The sequence below is a fragment of the Parambassis ranga genome, unplaced genomic scaffold (genome assembly GCF_900634625.1).
Source record: "Parambassis ranga unplaced genomic scaffold, fParRan2.1 scaffold_113_arrow_ctg1, whole genome shotgun sequence".
NCBI classification, from domain to species: Eukaryota; Metazoa; Chordata; class Actinopteri; family Ambassidae; genus Parambassis; species Parambassis ranga.
The window spans coordinates 1-12,383 of NW_021144696.1; the positions used below are offsets into that span (position 1 = coordinate 1).

The 12,383-nt window shown below is 43.4% G+C and overlaps 2 protein-coding genes across 2 annotated transcripts; both read left to right on the forward strand.

The window, feature by feature from the left end:
* Positions 1-579: 579 nt before the first annotated feature.
* LOC114429358 (DCN1-like protein 1) lies at positions 580-2,007 on the forward strand. The gene is made up of 4 exons (XM_028398230.1): positions 580-927; positions 1,041-1,123; positions 1,204-1,300; positions 1,400-2,007. Exons 1-4 carry the CDS (start codon positions 837-839, stop codon positions 1,474-1,476), a joined length of 348 nt encoding a protein of 115 aa, XP_028254031.1. The 5' UTR covers positions 580-836; the 3' UTR covers positions 1,477-2,007.
* A 252-nt stretch (positions 2,008-2,259) lies between these two features.
* On the forward strand, positions 2,260-12,365 carry LOC114429356 (coiled-coil domain-containing protein 39-like). Its single transcript, XM_028398228.1, has 23 exons — positions 2,260-2,467; positions 3,520-3,639; positions 3,717-3,863; positions 3,951-4,109; positions 4,197-4,289; positions 4,402-4,530; positions 4,620-4,811; positions 4,896-4,999; positions 5,093-5,225; positions 5,388-5,582; positions 5,680-5,847; positions 5,926-6,063; positions 6,226-6,434; positions 6,506-6,629; positions 6,712-6,871; positions 6,981-7,087; positions 7,702-7,842; positions 7,988-8,167; positions 8,257-8,345; positions 10,027-11,195; positions 11,729-11,811; positions 11,902-12,012; positions 12,227-12,365. Exons 1-20 carry the CDS (start codon positions 2,309-2,311, stop codon positions 10,199-10,201), a joined length of 2,922 nt encoding a protein of 973 aa, XP_028254029.1. The 5' UTR covers positions 2,260-2,308; the 3' UTR covers positions 10,202-11,195; positions 11,729-11,811; positions 11,902-12,012; positions 12,227-12,365.
* Positions 12,366-12,383: the final 18 nt, after the last annotated feature.

A 12,383-nucleotide genomic window follows, 5' to 3' on the forward strand; every position in this document is an offset into this window, starting at 1 on the left:
AATGGCATTAATGCAGGCTTGTTGGTTACTTAAGTGCCTGGACAAAAAAACCCACTAAGATCTGTTTACAGTGGGCTTGAGGTAAATAACCTCTTTCACAGATTTTGCACTTTAATGCTGCTATGAAGGCCACCTGCTCATGCTGTGTATGCCTATCTTCACTCTTTCACAAACAAAACAAGTATGAGTGTGCTTTTACAGGCATTCTTGGGTCATGTAATCAGGGGTGTGCTGGTGTGTCAGTTGGCTTGTGTAGGTTTTTTTGTCACAGCCATTCTTTACTGTGACTGCCTCCACTGCTGGCTCAGAAGTGTAACAAAATATCCCACTGTTCCAATACCATACCTGTCACACAGAATGGTGAACTGGGTGTGTAGAGAACTAGTGGAAAAAAAGGTGCAGTCAGCACTCACCCCAAGGTCAGATGACTCTTAACAAATCCTTTTTCTGGTGCATCTCTGTAAACTCAGTGACATTTTGCCACCTCAGCCACAAATTCGGCTTGTTTCTTTACAAGCAGCACAACATTCACAACATTCACAACACACACTCAGAGTAACATGGTTAAAAAAAAAAAGCATTGCTTATGTACCGTAACGCTAGCTTCTATCTTTATATACATTTGTTTACCTATACATATAGATCTATTCTATCTTGTTAACAATATGAAATCATGTGTATTATAAGTTTGCTGCTAAAAGTTCCCTAGTAGAAGTTACAGGATGTTTTTGGAAGATGTCACATAAGTCAGTGGTACTGTGTATGTACAAAATTGTGTGATGTAATGCTTCCACAGGTGTGACAGCATAGAGAAGTTAAAAGCTCAGCTGCCAAAGATGGAGCAGGAGTTAAAGGACCAAGGAAAATTTAAGGACTTTTACCAGTTTACATTTAATTTTGCCAAAAATCCTGGCCAGAAAGGTTTGGGTAAGAATCTTTCAGTACTCATGTTATTGCTTATTGCTCATTCACAGCTATTCTTTTCTTAATTCCATTTATTTCTTTATTCATTTGTGTGTGTGTGTTTTTTTTAATTACAGATTTAGAGATGGCAATTGCATATTGGAATTTAGTATTGGCTGGAAGATTCAAGTTCTTGGAGTTGTGGAACAAGTTTTTAGTTGTGAGTTAAACAAACTTGAGGTGATGTAATCATGGGACTAATCCTTATGATTTATAAGCTTTGCTTTATGTCTCTTTCAGGAGCACCACAAAAGATCGATTCCTAAGGACACCTGGAATCTCTTACTAGACTTCAGCACAATGATCACAGATGACATGTCAAATTATGATGAGGAAGGTGTGTGGGTGGCTTACGTCAAAAGAGCTTTTACTGCGATCATTTATTATCCATGATAATATTGTGAACCAATAATACAAGAGTCTGTTTCTTTAACAGGAGCGTGGCCCGTCCTTATTGATGACTTTGTGGAATTTGCACGGCCACACATCGGGACCAGAAGCACAGCAGTTTAAAGGGCTGCTCTCACTGAAGGAACATCCACATAAGGTTTCAAACGGCGGGAGAATAAAGGGAGGAGAAGAAGACCGCACTGAACTGAGAATTATGTTGCCTTTTCAACCCTCAGGACTGAATATTTTACACAACAGAGACTTTATATATAGAGAATATATGTGTTTGTACATATATATATCTCTTTGTGGTCAACTTTGATGGTTTGGAACTTTTATCTAAAGTATTGGGCTTGTGTTTGCACTGAAGCCAATTAAGAGAGGAGTCGCCATCTTGACCCACATGGTTCATGGATGCTGGGCTCAAAAACACCTAAATTGGCAAACTTGAATTGTAATGTTAACACAAGGGTTTGCTGGGGAGGGGATGTTCTTTAAATAATTAATTTTAATACTAGTGTGGTTTTGTTTTATGATACATTTGTGTGACAAGTCAGTATAAAACATTGATTGTAATTTTTTTAAGCATAATGCAGTTTGTTTAAACACAAATGTATAAAGATAAAATAAATGTTTCAATTTGGTATCTTTAAAGTTGAGGCCTCTGTGTGCTTAAATGTTAAAGTATTTTAGATGCCACCTGAAGCTGAGATCATTCTACTTCTAATAGACTCGCTGGGTTTCCCATTGAGTCACATCTAAAAACCTGATTGGCTTTATTATTAACTTTAAATGTATTTTACAAGCTGACCGGAAGCATTACTTCTGGTCTCGCGCTGCCTCCTTGTGGCGACATGCCGAATGTGTGGTTGCTAGGGGCGACTGACAACAGACCTGAGCCCTAGCAACCAGCACAGAGACGCCGTATAGAAGGAGTGAAGAGATATTGCTAAGAATGACCGCGTTATTGCTTTCCATAGCACTTGTCAGGCGCGGTGTTAAAATGGAAACTAATATCTCTGAAGTCCTCGGCCCAGTTTTGGCTGAAGTGGGGTGGGATAGCCGTTATGCTCTCCCCGAGCTCAACGCTGAAAACAAAGCCTTACTGGAGGAGGTAAGGAAACTTATTAACATGTTTAATGACACGGACTGTTTAGCTTCCTTTTCTCTGTTTGTTTTTGGGTGTTTAAAATTACCCCCTGAAGAATAATGTTGAAACACAAACCGTTGATGAGGTTTGTACATACTCCACGAGAACACAGAACCCCCAAACCCACAAAATGACGTCATTTTTCTCTCGGACCGCCCGTTGTGCAGCGCTCTCGGACGCATGGCCCGGGCAGAACTTTTTCTCTCAAGGCTGTGCGTCAACCATGCTGTGATTGGTCGGAATGTATTGTGGGCGTGATGAATGTGGAGAAGCGCAAGAGCTTCTTCAGGTGCAGAACGCACAGACAGAAGGAGGAAGTACAACTACGATGGACAGTTTAGATGAGCAGCTGTCAAACAGCTCCTGGAAGGAGAAACACGGCGCACAGAGAGAGTGTCTGTCCAAAAGGTGGCGATAAAAACTAATCCCAGTATTGCAGACAGTCATCCACACGTTGACAGAGTTAAACTCACACAGACCAGAGGTCTGCTACAGTCAGCTACACTGATCTTCTATCTATTGTCATGTTGTACTCTTCCCTGAACATTATCAGCTCGTTAGGCCAGGTAACCACGACTGTGCTCACAATTTGCAATACAACTGCATTGTCAACTTTTGTGTGTGACGTGCGCTGCGTAGGAGGCCCGTATGCACACACGTCTGGCGGAGTATGGTACCTCCGTGCCGAAACGAACTTTGAGCGAGTTCTCTGTTCTCATAGAGTATGGAACAGCCTTAACGATTTGACTGAGCGCAGGTTGTGCACACTGTCCTCCTGCAGTGACACCAGGGTCACTGTTCAATTCATTATTTTAAATATTTAAGAGCACCTGTAAAATCCAGGCACAGCTGAAATTTCCAAATAAAATGTGACATTTGAATCTTTTTGTCTTGTTAAGTGACAGATATGTATGTATTTACACTTTAGATTGCGTTTTCTTAATGGTATTGCACATCAGTTTTCGGTATCTGAATTTTGATTCACTGTGTGTGCTGTTTCACGATGATGTCAACAGATTTGTAGAAAAGAGATAGAGCGGGCACAACTGGAAGACAAACTGGAGAAAAACAAGGAACAAAAGAAGAACATGGCCAATTACCTAAAGAATATTAAAGAAGAGCTGGAAAACACTGAGGTCAGTATTGTATCTATGAGTTGTGATGTGTTTGTTTTGTGGTGGGTTATGCAGTGTGTGTTATTTGTGTTGTCTAGGCTCTGTGTGAGGCAAAGGAGAGAGAGATAGAGTTAGAGAAACACCTGACAGCCCTCGCGGAGAGAGAGACTAGCCGTCTGATTCAGGACACGGCTAAGATGGAGAATGAGCTCAGCTCCTTAGGAGAGAGGAGAAACACGCTGGAGGTCAGAGCCTTTCATGAATAAAAAAAAATAGAAAAGAGAAGTAGCTATAGATTGTGATGCCACAACAACATGTGTCTGTATCCCCAGAACAACCTTTTCAAGGCCAAACAGAAGCTGGAGGAGTTCAGGCAGCAGATGAACTGGGACCAGCAGACAATGGATTGCTTTTTGGAGGAGTCAGCAGGCAAATATGAGGACACGATGGCCATCAACAAATACGCTCAGCAAGATGAGCAGAGGATCAAGGTAAAGAGATGAAAACATCTCTCTTCTGCAGCACTTACAGCTTTGAGTTATCATTGGCTAACAGCTGTCTAACCTCCCCTGCTGCAGTCGCTCATTCTGGCGATAGACAAGAAGTCTGTGGAGGCCAATGAAAAGCTCAAAGCACTCGATAAAGAGAAGACTGAGACAAAATTAGCCCAGGTAATGTGTAAAAACACAGCACATCCATGGTGTTATTACTAACAGTATGTGTAAACAAATGTTAGTATGGCAGTTGTGGTTTCCCATTAAAATCCCTCTGCTGTCGTACCAGCTTGCATTGGATAAGGTGACAGAGAATCTGCAGCAGGCTCACCTGGAGACACAGCAGCTTACCCACCTGTGGGAAAACACTATCAAGTACATGAAGCAACAGGATGCTGAGATGCAGCAGTGTGCACTGGTAAAGCATGGGACATTAAACATCTACTGGTCATTCATTCTAGAGTGAATTCACACAGGAGAGTGTTTTCTTTTAAATTATTATTGCAGCAACTTGCCCAAGCCAACCAGAAGCTGAGGGAAAAGAAGGCCGCCATTGCAGAGAAGAAGCACCTGATGGAGATCCAGAGGGACAACAGGAAAGAAGCCGAGAGGAAGTCAGCGGTGGCCAACAAACAGGCAGTAAAACTGCGGCAGGAGCTGAAGGGGCAGGAGAGTGACTTTGGCAGGCTGCAGGATGAGGTGCTGAATGTGGACTAATAATAAACTGCCTTCATATTGATATTATTATAAGTGCGAGTGAGCTGACTCTCATGTGTCCTGCAGCTAAAAGGCTGCAAAGGTAACCTAGAGAGAACAACCTCTGATGTGAAGATGCTGACGTCCCACATATCCATGATGAAGAAGGACATCCAGGACTACAACGACAAGTCAGTGTATCACAGCAGGGCTCTGTGTGCATATTGACTGGAGCTGTGGTAATGTACTACACAATGTCTGTTTTATGTTTCTGTGTATTTTAGACTGAAGGAAGCCAAGATCCACAATGCTGCGCTGGAGGAGAAACTGAAGGTTGTGACTCAGACTGCCCTCAGTGAGGAGGAGAGAGCAGCACAGATGGAGCAGTTCCTCAGAGATGAGGAGCAGGCCAGTAAGGTGAGCATTGATGGCCTGTCGGACCCTTTCAGTTCTTTATCACTGGGTATTTTTGCAGCCCCTCTCTTTGATCATCTGTTTTTTTATGGTTTGCTACATTTGGTCACACGGTGGCAGAAACGTATTTCCTCTCTGTAACTCCATGCCTGTGTTTCACTCCAGGAGTTGGACATCCAGCTGCGTGACTACAACTCAGAGCTGTATCACCATAAAGAGCACCTGCAGGCTGTCAGGATGAAAAAGGAGGATTCTGCTGCGCAAGTTTCAAGGAGTAAATCCACCATTGTGCGCCTGCATAACCAGCTCAAAAAACAGGAGGAGGAAGTTACAAGGCAGCAGACCATCTTGAGAAAAGTGGCACGTTTAGCAAAACACTACCCAGCCTTCCTATGTCTTGTGCTCCACTCTGCAACACAAATGCTGACAGTATTTGTTTGTCCCCTTCATTGTGCAGGACAGTCGGAACAATGCACTGAATAAAAAACTGGAACGCCTGCGAGGAGATGACATTCCATCAGATGCAAAACAAATGCTGGATGTGAAGATTGCTGAGCTGACCAAACACCTAGAGGAGAAAAAAACCACAGCTAAGATGCTCACTGACATGCTCAAAGAGTCTGAGGTCAGTCTGATAATATACTTGGCTTTTCTTTTCTATAAACCTCTGACATATACTGAGATAAATCTTGGTGTCTGGCAGACTCATATTCGCTGCCAGAAGAAGGAGATGGAGAAGTCTGCAGCTCAGAAGAAAGATTTGACCGACAAAGTGGAGGAGCTCAACTTGTTCTGTAGTACCTGTGAGAAGGACCTGAAGAAAGTCCGACAGAGGAAACAGGTACCTGTGATCACCATCATGTGTCACTGTGGAAGGTCAATACATCCTATAGCAACTTAAATGAATGCAAACAAACTGAAGTAGTTTTTCCTCAAAGCTGAGAATCGACCTGACAGAAAGGCTGTATGCACTGTGATTTTAAACTCATGGGTTCCCTATCAGGACAGCATGGTGGAGCACAAGTTCGTGAAGCTAGAGGTGGAGCGTATGAGGGATCTGCTGTACAACAAGGCAGACCGCGTGCTGTCTTTGGAGAAGAGGAAGCTGAACCTGCAGAAAGCTATGAAAGAGAGGGAGGATGAGATCAAAGTGTACAAAGAAATGCTCAGCCAGCAGCTGAAGCTCGGTGAACAGGAGAGGCAGAGACTCAGGTAAAAAAAAAACAAATCACTCAGTTCTCAAAGGTTTGTCACATCACTTAATGTCAATCATTGTATCTCAGTGCTGAACTCAATGAGAAACTGTCCAAGATTGAAACCATGAAGAAACGTTTTGAGGTTGTGACCCTGACCAAGGCAGGTCCTGAGGCGGAGGGGGAGCACTCACAGGCTTACTACATCACTAAGGTCGGAGCTCTTCACACATAGTCTACTGAAGCACACACCATGGTTCCAGACCTTTGCATCACCTGTGTGTGCTTTTCACCAGGTTGCACAAGAGAAAGGGGAACTTAAGCAGAAGGGTGATGAGCTGGATGCTAAAATCCACAAGCTGGAGCAGGAAAACAGCGCTCTGGAGAACACCAACCAGCTGTTCAGCAACTCTAACTCTGTATACCGCAAATCTTTCAACAAAGCTGAAGAATCCAGTATGTAAACCAGCGACAGCCCTCTTCAACTGTATACTTGTTGATTGATTGATTGTTAAATGATGGCGGCAGCTGTCATTGGCCACAATGTAATTTGTTTTCGTTTTAGGTCCGGACTATCAGGAGAAGTTGAAGCTGGAGGAGCAGCTGAGAGCTGCTGAAGTGAAGCTGAAGGATAACAAACGACAGATCCAGGAGCTCCAACAGGACATGCAGGTTATTGTTATTTATAGCCAGTGTAGAGAAGATCACTGAGAACGAAGCAATTAGTCTTCGACGGCTCAGGTTACATTCAGACTGATTCTGGATTAACTGGATCTTAACCATGCAAATACTTTGTTAGCTCATATATCATTAGCATAATGGTCAACATTCAGCAGGCAGTAATAGTTAAATTACAATTTTGTTACAGACAGGTAAAAGAACTTTAGTCATGTAAATAGTAATTCATTCAAAATCATCAGATACGATATTATGTTTGTAACCAGGAAGTCAGTGTATTATCACTGCAACACAGTGATGGATATGCTTTGGGCCAAGTTAGAGAATCAATCATTTACACACTTAGTCCAGCACCCATGGAGCACACAGATCCCTTCTTTGTAGAAGTCGCCCACAGACCATGTGGCCTAAAGGTGCATCTCTTTTGTGCAGCCATCACTGCACAATACTACAGACTACAGGAAATACAGAGGGTGTATTATGTAGCGCCCCTGTGAAAGCCAAAAATAAACTTGTTTAAACTATCTGCCTGACATTGATCTTGTATGAATCTCTGTGTATGTGCATGTTCAGCTTTAGTGTATTCATGGGTGTGTGTCTGTTTCCAGGAAAGGAACAAGACTCTGCAGAACCTGCAACAAGAGGAGCAAGAGGAGGGAGAAAAGATGAGAATAAATCAGACACTCCTGGAGAAACTGAACAAAGACATCACTGTTCAGAAGGAGAAAATCGACAGAGCCACAAAACAGGTTTAAAATCAACCGCTTATTCTAAAGTCATTTCATGACGCGGCAGTAAACACAGGGGGTGTTGTGTGTGTGTGTGTGTGTGTATACAGAACCCTGGCTATTGCCTCAGTCATGTTTAATTCTGTAATGTCCTGCTGTTTTCCAGTGCTCCAAGCTGACCAAACAGATCCGCTCAGCCAAAAAAACCAAGAGTGAGACTTTGGAAGAGAAGGACATTAAAGTGACAGAGATGAAGGAATTTAACAAGGTTATTGACAAGATGCTGAATGAGGCCATGGAGAAAAACCCAGACGTCAGACCGGCGCTGGAGAAATACTTCCTGCAGGTGCAGAACGGCTCAAACAGCTCAAACAGCAGGACTAATGCAGCCACAGCAGCTTACCCTTTAATGCTCCTCTCTATTACCCCTCACAGGACAATCTGTCTCTTCCACCTCCTCCTTCAACTCCTTCCACCCAGCGGAGCTTCAGGACAAACTCTGCCCGCAGCTCGACCACTTCCAGGTCAGACTTACCCTGAAATGGGTCACACTAGAATACTACACTGATAACAGTTCACCTTTAACAGTCAGTCAGCTCCACAGCTGCAAGGTGTTGGTGATAAAAATGCACAAGATGAATACGACTATAAACAGAGTATAAGGAGTGAGGTGGATATTTTAGTACACCACTCTTCCTCTGTATATTTATTGTGCTCTGCCTGTATTGTAGACCTCCTGCATCCTCAGCCAGCAGCCGTGGAGCCTCTGCTCCACAGCCCCCCACAGTGAAGATGGTGGGACTGGACTTGAACCTGAAGAACGTCCGACAGAGGAAACAGGTACCTGTGATCACCATCATGTGTCACTGTGGAAGGTCAATACATCCTATAGCAACTTAAATGAATGCAAACAAACTGAAGTAGTTTTTCCTCAAAGCTGAGAATCGACCTGACAGAAAGGCTGTATGCACTGTGATTTTAAACTCATGGGTTACCTATCAGGACAGCATGGTGGAGCACAAGTTTATGAAGCTAGAGGTGGAGCGTATGAGGGATCTGCTGTACAACAAGGCAGACGGCGTGCTGTCCTGCATGACCTGCAGCTCAAACAGCAGGACTAATGCAGCCACAGCAGCTTAACCTTTAATGCTCCTCTCTATTACCCCTCACAGGACAATCTGTCTCTTCCACCTCTTCCTTCAACTCCTTCCTCCCAGCGGAGCTACAGGACAAACTCTGCCCGCAGCTCGACCACTTCCAGGTCAGACTTACCCTGAAATGGGTCACACTAGAATACTACACTGATAACAGTTCACCTTTAACAGTCAGTCAGCTCCACAGCTGCAAGGTGTTGGTGATAAAAATGCACAAGATGAATACGACTATAAACAGAGTATAAGGAGTGAGGTGGATATTTTAGTACACCACTCTTCCTCTGTATATTTATTGTGCTCTGCCTGTATTGTAGACCTCCTGCATCCTCAGCCAGCAGCCGTGGAGCCTCTGCTCCACAGTCCCCCACAGTGAAGATGGTGGGACTGGACTTGAACCTGAAGAACGTCCGACAGAGGAAACAGGTACCTGTGATCACCATCATGTGTCACTGTGGAAGGTCAATACATCCTATAGCAACTTAAATGAATGCAAACAAACTGAAGTAGTTTTTCCTCAAAGCTGAGAATCGACCTGACAGAAAGGCTGTATGCACTGTGATTTTAAACTCATGGGTTCCCTATCAGGACAGCATGGTGGAGCACAAGTTTATGAAGCTAGAGGTGGAGCGTATGAGGGATCTGCTGTACAACAAGGCAGACGGCGTGCTGTCCTGCATGACCTGCAGCTCAAACAGCAGGACTAATGCAGCCACAGCAGCTTACCCTTTAATGCTCCTCTCTATTACCCCTCACAGGACAATCTGTCTCTTCCACCTCTTCCTTCAACTCCTTCCTCCCAGCGGAGCTACAGGACAAACTCTGCCCGCAGCTCGACCACTTCCAGGTCAGACTTACCCTGAAATGGGTCACACTAGAATACTACACTGATAACAGTTCACCTTTAACAGTCAGTCAGCTCCACAGCAGCAAGGTGTTGGTGATAAAAATGCACAAGATGAATACGACTATAAACAGAGTATAAGGAGTGAGGTGGATATTTTAGTACACCACTCTTCCTCTGTGTATTTATTGTGCTCTGCCTGTATTGTAGACCTCCTGCATCCTCAGCCAGCAGCCGTGGAGCCTCTGCTCCACAGCCCCCCACAGTGAAGATGGTGGGACTGGACTTGAATCTGCCTGTGACCTCCTCTCCTCTCACCACCTCCAGACGTTCCAGCTCAGGGAGCAGCACAAAGAGCGGCAGCAGCACAAAGAGGAACCTGTAGCATGCTGTGTTCATCTTTACTAGCTGATCTTTGTAAACAGAGAGGAGATGGGAGGCTGTAAACATGTTCTTTTGTGCTGTGAAGTCGGCCATTTTAACATGGGAGCGGAGCGGCATGTTCACACTGAAGGATGAAGCACACACTCTCCAGGCTTCAAGAGAAGACGGCAAAGGAAGAAGCTGAGGACAGGACGGGAGAGAGAATATAGTATATAATCTGTATAGTATAAAAAAATATTTGTGTTATTTCAGCCAAGAGATATTTGTGTTTATTGCTGTGAAAGAAAGCAAGTCTGAAGGATGAACAGTTTAATATGACGTCACTAATGCCTCCACCCCCAGCTCGGACTGACTTCCTGCATCTGGCTAAAAATACAGCAGACAACATGTTTCGTAAGGCTCCTAAGAACCGCCACAATCTCTCTCAAAACATGACCATCAGTGCTTTGAAGCAGAAACGGGTTAGAAAAAAAAGTAATCAGGACAAATAACTCTGCTTTCTTGGCTGATCTGAACACTATCTGGTTACAAATGACTCCGCCATCCAGCTCGACCGCCTAACATGTTTCAGCCCAGATAGCAAACTTTTTGGCTGTGGCTTGGCATACATCTGGCATTTTTTGGTTGTGTTTTGGCACAGCATAAAGGCTTTGGCCAAACGTTGGCATGGTTATGGATTACCATAAAAGACACGAGTTATGGCATATGTCTGGTTTGCCAAAACCCTGGCATTTGGCTTCATTGTGGTGTAGTTATGGCTTACCTTAATACATCAAAAGGCGCCAACGGTATTCCATCATATGGCTGAGTTATGGCATATGTCAAGTCAACCCAAAGAATGTGTAAAGAGCGGGAAAGCATCGTGACGTATTCGGGTTGCATTTTGGCATCTTTCTGGCAAGCCAAAAGACTGACAGAAGCCCGGGAAATTTCAACAGCTACTCAGAGAAAGACGCCCTTCTTCTTCAGTTTCTCCAGCACATTCACTGAAGAGGGTAAGTGCATGTTACTATCTTCAAATATTACCAGTAACTACACAACTACAGGGAAAACAGGGCAAGATTTTCATGTGGATAACCGTTTAAACGTTAATTTCGCTTTTTCTTTCAGTTTTGGTGTGTTGCGGAAACAGTTCAAATGTAAACTTCAAAGTTAAAGTTTAGGCAGTAGACACTGAGGTGTTTTAACTGTATGCATAAGACTTTAACTACGTCATATAATACATAATTGTAGATTAAATATTACATTGATACTTACTAACATTCGGTTATTTTATTCTGTTGAAATATTTCATTTACAGACTTGTTGCTGTTAACACAGCCGACGTTAGCTTATGTACGCAAGCGAGCTAACGGCTAACACCCCTTCATGTCCTCTCTCTCTCCTCTCTCTCTGTCACACACACAAAGTGCCGCAACTCTGTACAGCTCCGGTGACACACAAGCAGGATCAAGCTTCCACAGGTTCGGTTTGTGTTTATCTGCAATAAAACAAATTATTTCTAATTTGTTTTCCCTTTTGTTTTCAGTGCGTAATGGCTTGCACTCAGTGGCAAAACAAGAGCCCTTAGAAGAATTTGTGGACGCCTGTCCACAAATAAAGACAGTATTGGTGAGTACATTTGAGCTCTTTAAGGTAAAGTAATGCAATAATGTATGTGATTTAAAAATAATTATAGTAATTTTCCATTGCTCTCCTTAGGCTACAACTCTTGGATTGGTTGGGGGTGCCACCCTCAAAGACACAGTTTTTCAGATTCTAAAGAGGGCCATGAAAAATGACCCTGCCAAAAGATGACAGCTGTTATCATTGGTAAGTTTCATCACTGTAATAGTTTCACTGCTGCCCTGCACTCCGATGTTCTTTTTTCCTTACAGTGCATTTTTCTCTCCAAATGAATTTGCTTATTTACTTATGTTTACTTCCACTTTTCACTATTCACTTGTCATTGGTGTTGTAGCTACTTATATAACAAATTGAGTAATTCAGTTTGTTTTGTCTTTGTTTGTGTGTGTCTGACTTTCAGATGCTGTGAGAAGAAACCCCGCCTGCGCCGCTGCCACGGACGCAGACATCACAGCAGTGCTGGTTTTACTGGGCTAGGGATAGGGAAGGAGGGAGGAAAGAAAGGATGCTTTGTATTTGTGGTGAGGTTTAAAAAAAAAGAATAAGTAAAAAAATAT

Excerpts from the sequence above, each read along its gene's own strand:
- LOC114429358 (XM_028398230.1), top strand. The coding sequence starts at position 837 with ATGGAGCAGGAGTTAAAGGACCAAGGAAAATTTAAGGACTTTTACCAG. Across the intron at positions 928-1,040 it reads TCCTGGCCAGAAAGGTTTGG|ATTTAGAGATGGCAATTGCA; the intron begins GTAAGAATCTTT and ends TTTTAATTACAG. Across the intron at positions 1,124-1,203 it reads TGTGGAACAAGTTTTTAGTT|GAGCACCACAAAAGATCGAT; the intron begins GTGAGTTAAACA and ends TGTCTCTTTCAG.
- LOC114429356 (XM_028398228.1), top strand. The coding sequence starts at position 2,309 with ATGACCGCGTTATTGCTTTCCATAGCACTTGTCAGGCGCGGTGTTAAA. Across the intron at positions 6,435-6,505 it reads CAGGAGAGGCAGAGACTCAG|TGCTGAACTCAATGAGAAAC; the intron begins GTAAAAAAAAAA and ends ATTGTATCTCAG. Across the intron at positions 6,630-6,711 it reads AGGCTTACTACATCACTAAG|GTTGCACAAGAGAAAGGGGA; the intron begins GTCGGAGCTCTT and ends GCTTTTCACCAG.